Source organism: Parasteatoda tepidariorum, chromosome 10 (genome assembly GCF_982258835.1).
Source record: "Parasteatoda tepidariorum strain Cologne lab strain chromosome 10, Ptep-v5.0, whole genome shotgun sequence".
NCBI classification, from domain to species: domain Eukaryota; kingdom Metazoa; phylum Arthropoda; class Arachnida; order Araneae; family Theridiidae; genus Parasteatoda; species Parasteatoda tepidariorum.
This window is the reverse complement of record NC_141764.1, coordinates 39749434-39763271: the sequence shown is the minus strand read 5'-3', so window position 1 is coordinate 39763271 and position 13838 is coordinate 39749434. Positions and strand designations below refer to the sequence as shown.

The 13838-nt window shown below is 27.8% G+C and overlaps 1 protein-coding gene across 1 annotated transcript; it reads right to left on the bottom strand.

The window, feature by feature from the left end:
• Positions 1-5287: 5287 nt before the first annotated feature.
• On the bottom strand, positions 5288-13523 carry LOC107448838 (uncharacterized). The gene is made up of 5 exons (XM_016064189.4): positions 13331-13523; positions 10914-11031; positions 7577-7701; positions 5795-5927; positions 5288-5470 (listed from the first exon to the last, which is right to left on the bottom strand). Exons 1-5 carry the CDS (start codon positions 13359-13361, stop codon positions 5329-5331), a joined length of 549 nt encoding a protein of 182 aa, XP_015919675.3. The 5' UTR covers positions 13362-13523; the 3' UTR covers positions 5288-5328.
• Between the last annotated feature and the right edge of the window lie 315 nt (positions 13524-13838).

Sequence of the window (13838 nt, the reverse complement as noted above, 5' to 3'; positions counted from 1 at the left end):
AATTTTATCTCATTACTTTATGAAGCTTCATTACTAATTATTGCGTAGACAAACTTACTTTTACTTATTACTTAATAAGTAGATATTACTTACATCTAAAAAACTTTGGAAATGGTTTTGACTTTTCATTATTAATTATGACTCTTGACTGCTTATTGAATTAATGACTCTTGAAATTTTTTTTCCTTCCTACTTTTAATTTCCAGTTTTCAATATTATTTTTTCCTATGATTAAAAGTCAACGAACTCAAATTGAATTAAAAAAAGGAGGATATATTTTTAAATCAGCATTGTTTATTAACATTTCAAGCTTCGAATGTGTCCTATTACAAAAATATTAATTTTCCCTACTTTTCTTCTATGACAAGTAAGACTAGACTGCTAAGACTACTAAGTAATAGATTTTTATTAAATTTCTGTTTATAAGCTTGACAAAATAAATTTAATTAGCAATTTGAGCTCACAGCTTCTAGCTCAAAAAGTATATTACTGCTTTTAAATTAGAAAGATACAATGAGTTACAATTGTGACCATTTCCAAGAAACAGTAATTGTTACTGTTTTCTTCTAAAACATGGTGACTTCTACAACGCTTTGCATTTTTTATTAAAAAATTTCTAAATCCAAATAAGCATAAATGTCAAGAATTTTACATACGGCAAAATACTAATCCAGCGAGCCACTTCATGATATGTGTGTGTCGTAACGAATGCGTAACGAATTGTATCCTTCCAGAGTTTTAAACAAATGCATAAGCCAGATTTTAGAAACGATATTAACTTTAATTTTATTGTGCCAATAATCTTCCTTCTGCTTGGAAAATGGTAGTCATTCTTCTCTAAGTGTAAACACGCAAAATAAAAATGAAATGAATGAATGAAAAAAGATAACTGATCGCGATGCTACGGCGCTTGTTTGACAAGTTTTTCTTTTTTTGTGAGGATGAAATATTCAAATGTTGAATCAAAAGCTGTCATGCATATCTATACGTATAATAAAATAAAGAATTTGTGTGTCTGTACACCAGATTGGATAGACGATAGACTCTAAGAACATGAAATTCAACATTAAGCTGACATACTGCAAACTTTTCAAGAAGCTCAATTTTCGCTTTTTAATCAGATTTTTTAATTCGGAGACATTTAGGAAATGGAATTTTCTCATTGGCTTAGTGAAAGCCATTGTTTTAAAATAAGTCATAGACGATTCAGTTTTGACAAATATTTTAAAGATAACACTAGTGGTGCTTGTTAGCTTATAGCTCTAATCAAAAAAGTTGTTTACTGCGTATTCTGAAATACTTAATTATTGTTTTTATTAGTTATGCCAGGTTATCTGAAACATCAACGTGATCGGGTTAGCATGAGCAGGCTACGTCACCTGATTTATTGTGTTTATTTTGCTTATTTGCGTGTTATTTTGTTTATTACCTTGTGTTGACTTTGTATATAGTTATGCTTTTAAAGCGGATTTTTATAAAGCTAAATAATTTAAAATATACTGTAATTAAAATTTTAAAAAATAAGTTTTGAACTGAAAAGCAAATTAAGGGGAAAATAGTACAAATTCGTTGACGAGAACGTAAAAAAACGCCGATATTATTACTGACGGCAATGATAATTAATTTTGAAAATAATTACAATTTGAAGTACGAAATAAGCTATATACTGAAAAATAAAACTAATCGAAAAATGGTACTAATTCTAATCAATGGAATTATTCCAATTCTAATACTAATGTGCATTTTAATAATTACACAGTATTAATGTTAATTAAAATTATAGATTTCTTACGATGGGAAATCGACGGTAATTGAAATTTTTTTTAAAAAAAAGTTTTGTACTGAAAAACAAAATTAGTGGAACAAATGGAACTATTTCGTCATGGGGTACCGTAAAAAGTCGCTATACTTATTGTTGACTACAATGACGCATAAATCTGGTAATGATCACTACATTATGGTAATTGGTGCAGTTTTGATAGGTTCCAAATATACTCTTATGGTGGGACAACGTAGAGTAAATTTGGTGCCGATTACAGATGCACCAAATACCGTAGATTTTTATTATTGATTTATTATAAAGATAGATAACTACTGGAGAAAGTAGCTTGACTGTGATAGATTTTAAATGTCATGAGTTGTCTTGAACAACAGCTTTATTCCTGATGACAATGAATGCAGTTAGTCGTTATTTTGGTGGGATGATCTACTAAAAATGTCTTTTATTTGATCTAATATGTTAAAGCTACTGAGAAAGGTAACAAATAATCTATTTAAGAAATTTAGAAAATTATTCACAAAATAATAAAATTTAGAATCTGTTTTTGTCTGTCTGCCTGCCTGTGTGTCTATATACCGTAAGTTCCAAAAATACGAGATTATAAACGAATAAAATTATTCGTAATTCGTTTATAAAATTACAAACGAATTAAGAAGACGAATTTTTTTTAAAATTATATTTTAAGTTCAGAGATATTTAAAAATTGAAATTTTTTCATTGAAGGTAGCATTGAAGGTTTTCTCATTTGGTAGCAAGTGTTTAAAACTAAGCTATGAACGATTCAATTTTTCAAATGTTTTAAAGAAAACTTATGACTTCTAGCTCTAATCTAAAAAAACTGTTTATTGTTCTTACTGTTATACTTACTTGTATTTTATTTGTTATGCCAGGTTATCTGAATGATCAACGTGATCGTGGTAGCATAAGCAAACTACATCACCAAATTATTATTCCTAATTTTATCTGAAACCACGCTTTTATTTTGTTTATATTTATGCTTTTTAAATCGCGATTTTGCAAAACTAAACTCTTTGAAATCGACTGTAATTGAAATAAGAAACAAAAGTTTTGTACTAAAAGACAAAATTATTGGAAAAATTGATCTAATTTGCTGAGGAATAAGCATAAAAAATACCAATATCATTATTGAAGCCAAGGGTAATTAATATTGACAAATTATGTACTGAAAGGCAAAATTAATGGAGAAATGTTACTCAGTTCGCTTAAGAAAGCGTAAAAAATAAGCAAACCATTATTGATATCAATGATGCTTGATTAATTTTGATGTTAGATACTAAATTGCATAAAAATATTCTATGAGCTAAATAAATTAATGGAGAAAATGTACTTATTCGTTACGGGGTATTGTAAAAAATCGGGGTACCGTCGGTATACTATTATTGATACCAATGATGCTGAATTTTGGTAATGCGCACTATTTGCATTATTCTAATAGGTGAAGTTTTGATAGATACTACATATACTCTAATAAAGGAAAACGTATTTCAAAGTAAATTTGGTGCCGGTTACAGCTGCAACAATACTGTGCATTTTCATGATAGATTTATTTCATAAGATATGTACAGGAGAGGGTAGTTTGACTGCGGCAAATTTTAAATATCATGAGTCGCTTTGAGCAATAGCATCATGCCAAAGGAAGCTGAATGCAGTTAGCCTTTATTTCGATGGGATGAGCTACTAAATGTTTGTCTTGCTTAATCTAATAATGTAAAGCGACTGAGAAAGCCAACAAATAATGATAACGAAAAAATATTGGAATCATTTTAACTTTATTATTTGTGTCGGTATTTGTCTGAAAATTTTGTGCATGATTTTGTAATGTTGTTCAGTGCAGACTTATTGATGTGTTCTCATACGAAGAACGGGCATTCAGCTAGTCATCAATATTTCATTTTGTTTTATTTACTATATTTTTTACTTGCTTGATTTTTTCTAAATTCAAACTTGATGAATGGTACTGAAGTGAGAGTTAATAATACTGTATCTTACAGAAAGTTTTGATAAATTATTTTATAATCTTTTAACAGAAACTTTTTCTTACCTAAAATTAAAATTATGAGAAAAGCAAACAGGGGGACGGGCATTAATTCGATTACTCTGGCTTGTATTAACAGGACTCGCTTTCACTTCTAACAACACCGTTTTTATTAATGAATTAAAAAATTGAACGATTAAAGAAAATTAAATTTTAAAACCAACGCTCATCGGATGTTGAAACAACAAATATATTGCTACTTACTTAATTACTTTTTGCATTATTAATAAACCAGATTTAATTTTCTTACCATGCTGCTTATCTATGTTGTTACGTGTGAAAATTAATACTTAAAATTTTTAATAGAAAATAATAGTTTTTATTATTAAAGAAAAAAAAACGTGAATATTGCACGAATAAAAATATTTAAATCGACATACTATAGTTTCAGTTCCATAAACAATACTCGTATCTTTCCAGAGTGTCATTTTGAAGTTTAAACATTGATTGATGAAGTTTCTTATTTATGATCTCAATTTATACTGAACTAAAATTATAATATGTTAATCTATGTACTTTCATTTCGGCTTTATTTACGCTGTTTTTTGCTACAGTTTACTTAGCACGAAATATACACTACTCTCTTGTCGAAGTATTTTTTATTGTTAGAATAAGCAAAAAAACAGTATTCACTAGAATTTTAGAAAAAAAGTTTGAAAATACAATTTTGAAGATAACTCACTTTTTTAATTAAAAAGTTCAACTTCCTTTTTCAGTTTTTTTGTATAAACACTTATTAAAAGTTATTAGTTTTCACTTTAATCCAAAAGACAAAATCAGCCGAATTTTTTAAAGTATTTGTGATATCAAGGTCGAATCTGACCAAATCGTTAAGGCCAAACGTTCAGCATAAGAATATCAAATGTATGCAAAAAATACATTCTTGTATTTATAAACAGCATTAATGTGAGATTCTATTTTTCGTGCGATGATATTGGACAAAACTATAAGCAAAAATCGTTATAACACCATATCGGTTTCAAATAAACAATGGTTGATTTTAATGGTTTTTCTCTTATGTAACTCAATTGCAAAATAGTTGCAAGAAATAAAGCCTCCATGAAGATTGGGTAGTCTTGATATTTACCTAAGCAGTAACATTATCTATTATGCATGGAAGTTTTAAAGAATGTAACAAAATAATTTGACTGTAAAGCTGATAAAAATCATCTCCAGTAACAGTTCATTCAAAGTCTAGCTATAAATGTTAGAGTTTTAAATTAAACATGACACACTTTCATGAGTATATCTTAATATTTATATTTTAATTAAAAGATAGTGAGTGAATATTAAAAATAAAAGAAACTGGAATGATTTTTTTCTGAAACAAAGTTTTAGTTTTGTTTTTAAAAATAAAAATTACCTTGAAGCAATCGTGGAAGTTGGAGACCAAACGAAACAAGTACAGATCCTCATATTATGAAATAAAGGATAAGGAAACACGCTTAGTACCAACTTTTTTATTTATTTAACTTTGACAGTATCGACAGTTTTAAGAATCAGAAGGAAGAATTGCACAAATACTGCGTTGTAGTTCTCTGTAAGGATCCATAACTTGGAGAAAAACAGGGTAGTCTTTCTTGCACTTCTGTGCAATTTTTTTGTAATGGCAGGCCATAATTTTATCAAAGTGTCTGAAAAGAGATAAAAAAGAGAAAATAATAAGTGGTTTTCAGACCAGAAAAATAATTTACTCCTAACTTAACACCAAACTTAAACACAAAAATTTAAAATAAAGAAATGAAAAGCTATTTATTTTAAATATTATTAAAGAGAAGAAAAACGCTACATTGAGAACAAAAACGTTACAAGAAAGTTGAATGAAAATAAAAATCGAAAAATCGTTCCTTCATCTGGACTACCCGGAATTTTAAATTGTCAAAGATTGTTCCGTAAAGATAGCTCTTAAATTACATTTTTTAATCCCTAGAAAAAAATGATGTTCGTTAATAACTTACTTGCACAAAAATCTCTCCTTGGCTACTGGATCAACTGTATTTGTGCCAGCTTTTTTTAACTCTGCAAAGTAATCCACGTAGCATTCAGCTCCAGGATCAGTAAACATTTCAGATGCACAGTTTCCTTCTAAACCTAAAAAGAATTAAGAAGTATTCAAAATATAATACGAGTTATCCGTGTTATTAAATTTAGTCAGGTTTGTTGCCCAAATACAAGCATTATGTAAGAGAGTGGTGACTCAGATAATAAAAGAACTTTATTAACCTATGATGAACAGATAAAAATAAATCAATTTTGGCTTTAAATCTGCTTTAGAACTAGACCAAGAATATAGAAATTACAACAGAATTTTCTTTTTGGCATCGCCAGATTTTGATTTTTTACTGAAGATAAATAAATGTATGAAATTTAATTACCAATATTGTAATATGATATCTATACTTATTACATTTGGTATTTTTTAATGTACTGTTACACATGGAGTTTAAACATTTTATCTTTTAGCAAAACTAAAACATCAGTCTGCATATTTCTACACAATAGTTCTTTTTTGTGTGTATTAGTGCATTTTTACTTAACTCTATTTATCTTTGTAAAGTAAAAAATTAATACATTTTAACTTGAAGTGCTTACAAAAATAGTAACTCATCAGTTTAATGTTTATGAAAAGTTTTAAAGTCGTGCATATGCTGCTTCATATCATCGTTTTCTACATTTTTGTCGTGTTGTGCTTGTTTTCAAGGAGGTAAATTATTTAATACGTTCGTTAAAAAATAGAAATCATTGATATTTCAAAGCATGTTGCAGAAAGCTTGAGTATTTGAAATTATTATACACCTGAAATAAGCATCTAAAAATGAATTTATGCATTAATATCTAATTCATTATAATCGCAAACACTCGACTCAGTATTTTTTCACGTAATGTTATAAAAAATCATCTAGATATTCCCTTGGAAGAAGCACAACGCTGATTAGACTTCTAACTCGATAATGTATTCGTTGTTACCGTGAGATGCATCTGTCCAATACGAATGTGTCTGATAGTCGTTATCTTCAAATTCATTTTATTGTTAAGTTATAAATCCAATTCGAATCATGACTCAAAAAACAAATCAATGCATGATGTTAAAATTGGAAGTTAAAATTCCTGATTGACCTTTTGCGAGGTTCAGATAATTTGAAACAGGTTTATGTAAATATATATATATATATATATATATATATATATATATATATATATATATATATATATATATATATATATATATATATATATATATATATATATATATATATATATATATATATATATATATATATATATATATATATATATATATATATATATATATATATATATATATATATATATATATATACCCACTCTTGAGATACTTCCGCGGTCACTGCTCTATAAAGTATACAGAATAATTTTACATGCCAAACTTCATTAGAATATCTAGACAAACCAAAACTTTTGGAATTCATTTTGCCCAACATGAATCAGTAATTGTCTTTTATTTACGTGGAATTCCAGTGAAACTTACTGCGTTTAGCTCCTTTGAATGCCCGTTAGTCCCATGGTTCGAACGTCACCATGCTAATTATTTTTAAGGTATTTTAAAATTAAAATAATTTAAATATTATATTTTTTTCTTCTTTAAAGAAGCTACCAATAAAACTATTTGATTCAACAATTGATACTAACTGTTTAAGATATATATGTAGGAAATCAACCATAAGAGTTGCTTACAATCCTATATTATAGAAATACAATACCTTTTTCTAAATCCACACTGCATACTACACTCAAATTATCATAATATTTCCTTGCTGCATCAGCAAATCCTGTTTGACATTCTTCAGCTGCCTGTATCTGATATTTTGCGATTTTCGGTTTATGTCTGTAAATGAAAAGAAAAATAAATGCAATATTACTACCTGATAAATAAATTTTAACTTATATTTTTTTGGCATCCCTTTAAAATGCAATAATAAGTACAGTGACGATAAAAATATTTACATATGTATTTATCAAAATATTTTTCTTAACTTTACACTTGTGTTTGCTTTAAACTTGCATGTTTATTTTTTCTCCCGAGGCGATATGAAAACCCTTCGCACGTACAGTCGGATATACAATTGGAACGAATGTAGAAGATCATCCTTGAAGATATTTCAGTCCATTAGGGGATTTTTCTTCAAGAACAATTTTGCTAATGTGAATTGGTAGATTAAGTTAAATGGGAGCAATAAATTTTTAAGAAAGATTGGAGACAAATAAATATCAGGCAAAATGAATGGAAAATATAAATTACTTTATATACGTTGAACTAAAGCTGCTCAATAGGCTATTGGCGATTGTCTGGGAAACACCCTATGATCCGAAGACATGTCATCACAATTTTGATAATCATCAGAAGAGATGGCTCACCTGCTTTGGTATTTCGATGATCTGTACCCGAAGCAGACCACTTCATGCTAGTGCAGTTTAACGAGGACCAATACCAGTTTAGTCCTTTCGTAAGCTGATCAAAGTGGCCACCACCCATTCGCTCACTGACCGTTAAATTACAAAATTTTATCACATTTATCAAATTTTGTCACATGTTATACAATCATGTTTCATTGTTAATTTCATCCAAGTCATTACCAACTCGTTTTGGCAAAAATTACAGAGGTTTTTTGGCGTTCCCATAGAGCCATAAACTTCGTAAATTTCACCTTATACTGGTAGTTTTGACCTTACTTTTTTCTCAGTGCACATTATAGCGCACATTAAAAAGGAAAACAATTTTTGAAACTGGTGAACTGAAAATAGTTGTCGAGAATTTCTTGAAAGTATTTTTGAGTTAAAAGTTAAGGGAGAAAATAAATTATATTGTTAAATTAACTATGTATAATGCGCCACTGTTTCGCTACAATGGATTATAATAGTGTTCTTACTTGCTTCAGCTTAAATAGTGTTAGCTTAAATCTCATTTCCGATTAATTTGTATCATATTCAATTAATCCAAACCCTATAAAACCGAACAAATTGAATTTAATGAAGCGTGAATTATTATTTTTTTATTGGGAATCTGTGATGAAACTAATTCATAAATAATAGCTTAAAATTAATTATTTATCTAAATGTACTCCAACAATAAAAAAAGACAATTATTTTACTTAAAAAATACGATGTTCTTATTAGTTTCTTAAACATATTATTAAATAATTATTTAAGATTCTATTTACAATTATTACATAATTTTAGATAAACTAACTGTATGCCCGTAAATGTAAACCATTTTGAAAATATTTTAAATGATCATTGTATCAGTTTTAGCAAAAACTCAATCAAGCACAATGCAGTAAGCTTCAGACCGATGTAATGAAAAAAAGAGTAAAGCATAATTTAAAAACTTTTATTTTTTTAGTATTTTATGCATTTATTAGGAGTTTTTTAGTTTTTTTCGGTCATTTCATAGCAGAAAAGTAAATAATCGAATCGTTTTAGCATAATTTATGTAATTTTCATATAAAGTATGAATATCTAGGTAGATAAAATGAATTTTCATTGCAATTTCATTTCATCTGTAGCAAAATGAAAGAATCTAAAAACGACAAAAAAACTATTCGTCGAGTGACAAATATTTCCATATTTTTTCAATATGCATAAAATGAGAATAAAAGCTTGTTATTTTTTTCAACTGAAGAGGTTTAGAAAAAAAAGTCCACTTTCGACATTTTCTTTCAGAGATTTCTACATATAATTGCGACAAACTAATATAAATATTTTTGAAATTAATATTCTTAAGAAAGAATGCCTAGAAATATTTATAACAGTTATAAAAACTTATAAAATTTGTATCAAGAAAATTACTAAAGAAAAAATCAAGAGGTTCAAAATGAATTTAGGTTAAAAAATTATGCATGGAAATAATTGTGACAGCTTGTGAAACAACGAAATGATCAGGACCACTTTTTTTAAAAAAAAAGCTTTACAATTGTTAAAACCCATTTTATTGAATGACTTTTATCCCAGCATTCATTTCAGATTTTTATTTTTTTTCAATATATCGTGTTCTTTGAAGAAAATAAATGCAATAGTTAAAATTTCAATACATGCTTTCGATAGTAAAAATTACGTTAAAAAATTTGCTGTTTTAAACAATTTTTAAATTATACTTATTTATAATTGAATTGAATTTTAAATTATACTTATTTATACTTATTTATAATTATTTTTAATTGAATAATGTCATGAAATAGTATCAGAAATATGCGCACTTGATAATAGAAAGAAACTTCTTCCATTAGCTTCCAAAATTTTAAAGTAGAAAACGATAGACAGGTTTCGAGCATTCAGAAGCCGCCCAATCACTGGATTCGCCGGGCATGAATAAAAGAAACAGAAAGGATTATTTTATTTTTTTTAAATCGTTCTGATTTTTCTTTCGGTCAGCGTCGTTTCCCACAGCTACGGTAGTTTTTTTTTTCTTTGTCAATGATATTTATCTTAATTTTAACTTTGTCAACTTCACGCTTTTTTTTTCTTCTCTTCAAAACTGCTTTATTTCTGTTTTCCTAATGAATGCCTTATAGGTCTAAAGAACACAATCAATCATAAATTAAACTATTTCAAATCTTAACAAATGAAACTTGTGTAGGACACATTTAACAAAAAATATTTAAATTTACATAAACCAAGTACTGTTTTTTTCGAGTTTCTTTAAGTTTTTTTTCAAAAATAAATTACAAATAAATGGCTTTCCCTTAGATCCATTTAATGATGGATTATAAAAATCACGAGGGCAGATAAACAACAAAACTTCAGGAAAAAATAGCAATAAAGAAAACTGAAAGAAAATTGCAAAGAAATTTATTTATCATCTAAACTGTCTATTGAAATGAAAATTCCTAAAAATTTCCAGACTTTTCCAGATGTTTAAGTATTATAGGTGGCCAAATAAGTCGTTAAGGACATACTGACCAAGTAGCTGCTCAATATATAAATTTATTGTCCTCTAAATTCCAATATAGTTTCTCAAACAGTTGCATCTTTAATACATTACAATAGTAAATAATATTACGAGTGCGAATTAAATAAGAGTTTATAAAAGTAATAACTTACTGGCACCAGCCTCCACCGAGTTCTGCATTCGCCTTATATTGAAACACTTTATCAAGGTAGCAATAATAGTTGGATAAATACGCAACGTCTTCTTCAGAATAAGCCAAGCCGACTACGACTGAAAGAAAGTATTTTTATAGTCAAAGGCATTGAAAAATGTCAATCATTTTAGGTTGTGTACCTTTACTACAAGGGCAGACGTAAATTTTGTGTTTGATCACATGATGTTTTGATATTTTTATTCTCACAAGAAACAATATCTTTACATGTAATAAAATAAAGAGTGTGTGTATGTGTGTGTGTCTGTATTCCAGATTGCGGGTAAACTTTAGGCTCTAAGTATACGAAATTCAACATGAAGCTGAATGAGTACAATTGCAAACTTTTTACGAAGTTCGATTTTCGATTTTTAATCAGATTTTTAAATTCGGAGACATTTAAGAAATGGAACTTTCTCATTGGCATAGAGGTTGTTTTAAAATAAGCCATAGAGAATTCAGTTTTGTCAATTATTTTAAAGATAACACCAGTGTTGTTTGTTAGCTTATAGCTCTAATCAAAAAAGTTGTTCATTGCTCATTCTGCAATACTTTATTCTATTTTTTGTTCATTATACCAGGTTATCTGAAAGGTAAAACGTGATCGTGTTAGCATAAGCATTAGCCACTTGATTAATATTTTTAAGGTTTTCTGAAACCACCTGTTTATTTCGTTTATAATTATGCTTTTAAAACGTGTTTTTATTAAACAAAATAATTTTAAATAAAAAAAGCAAATGAAAAAAATAATTTAAACATTTATCGGGTCAAAATGCAGCATTGTGAATAATTTTTAATTTTAAATTTTACATCTTTGCTATAAAGGCAAATCGATTTAAGTCTAGTTTCTGATCAAACAAGCTTTCCATAACTTCTTTAAAAATGATGTGTAATTCAAGCTCACTCATGAGGGTTTAAATGTTCTTATATTATTTAAAATTCTTGCATAATTTCACTTTCAAAATATTTTATGGTTGAGTATTCTATTTTTATAGCTTTCTAAGTTCAGGCGCACTCCAACATGATAGTGATTAAATAAAAAATCGTAAACGTTAATATAAGATCATGAGAAAAAATGAGAAAAAATTAAAGATAAATAATATTTTATTTTATAACCGTCGTTGAAGAGTTGAACCAATTTTTTGGGTTTACAACTACTAATGTTCAACGCCGAGCGCCCTTGTAATTTTGAACCCAATCCAAAAGACAAGGGAGCTTCTGAATCAAATATTAGGAAAGATTTGCCTTCGTGGAGGACTTTTTGATGGAACTAACCCCCATTTGCGTTACATGGAGAGGAAGATCACGAGAACCTTCTGCGGTAAGGGACTCTAACCCCTAATCTATCTACCACTGAGGATATTTCACGTCAGCACTGTGGTCTATGCAAGCCGGATGCGGATCCGTTTCGACCAGCCATTGCTGGGATTCGAACCCGGTTCACCTCCTTGGAAGACTAACGCTCAATCTCTTGAGCCGTCGCGGCTCAAGATAAATAATAAAGAAAAATAATTTAATTATAATATATGCACCATTCCCACCACCAATAAAGAAAAGCAAAAAAGAAGAAGAATATATTTACTGCCAAAAGAACACTTGTAAATTCTACCGTCAAGCATCATAAGTAATGCATTTTTTATTTAAATACATATATCTATAATATTCACAAATTGAACTTATTAGCTATTTGAGTTCATAGTTTATAATTTAAAATATATTTACTCATTCAAATTTTGAGTGAAACATTAAACTCTTAATGTGACCAGCCTTACGAAATACAAATTTCGACTATTTTTTTTTCTTCTAAATTTAGTCACTTCTATAAAGTAATTGATATTTTTAACAAAATATATTAATAACTTTCGCAAAATGAATTTATTTAACAATATGCGATCATAGTTTCTAATATAAAATAAAAATTTACAGATTCAAAATTAGAATCACACACTGCATTCCAAATGTGACAAGCATCACGAAATATTATTTGCAATTACATTCTTCTAAGGCATGGTCAGATTACTTCTAATAAGAAATGTATTTTTCATTCAAATCTATGAGCTGTGTAATAATAGATTATTCAGTAATATAAACTTTTTTTTTTCAAATTTAAAATATATTTACTGACACTACAATAAAACACTAAGCTTTTAAATTATGCTACTAAAATATTAATTTCTATTATTTTTTTTCGAAGACAGGTCATTTCTACAAGGATTTATAAGCTTGACAAAATAGTTTTAATTAGCAATATCAGTTAATAATTTCTACTTTAAAAAAATTTATATAATAATTAATAACTTCTTATAGATAATGCATTTCTTTTAATGTATTTAATGATTTTAAAGTGAAATAAACATAAGTGTCAAGAATTATACATACGGCAAAATGCTAAGCCAGCGAACCACTTCATGATATCTGCGTAAATGCGTTACGAATTGTATCCTTCGAGATTTTTAAATAAATACTAGATTTTAGGAAAAAATGCTAATTTTAATTTTGCTCTGAAGGTGCCAATAATCTTCAGTCCAAATGAAAAAGGGAAATCTTTCTTCTTTAAATGTAAACACGCGAATGAATTTAAAAAAAAGAAAACTGATCGCAATGCCACCACTCTTGTTCCGCAAGTTTTTTTGTGGGTAAGAAATTGTGGAAAAGCTCTCATGCATATAATCAAAATTTCATTTTTGCTTAATTTACTTTAATTTTTACTTATTTGGTTTTTTTCCACATTCAGACTTCATGCATTTAACTAAACGAAAAGTGAACAATGCTCTATTTTACAGAAAGTTTTGATAAATTATTTTATAATTTTGTAAGAAAAACTTTTTTTTAAATCTAAAATTTAAAATTATGAGGAAAGCAAATATGGAGACGGATTCTAATTTGA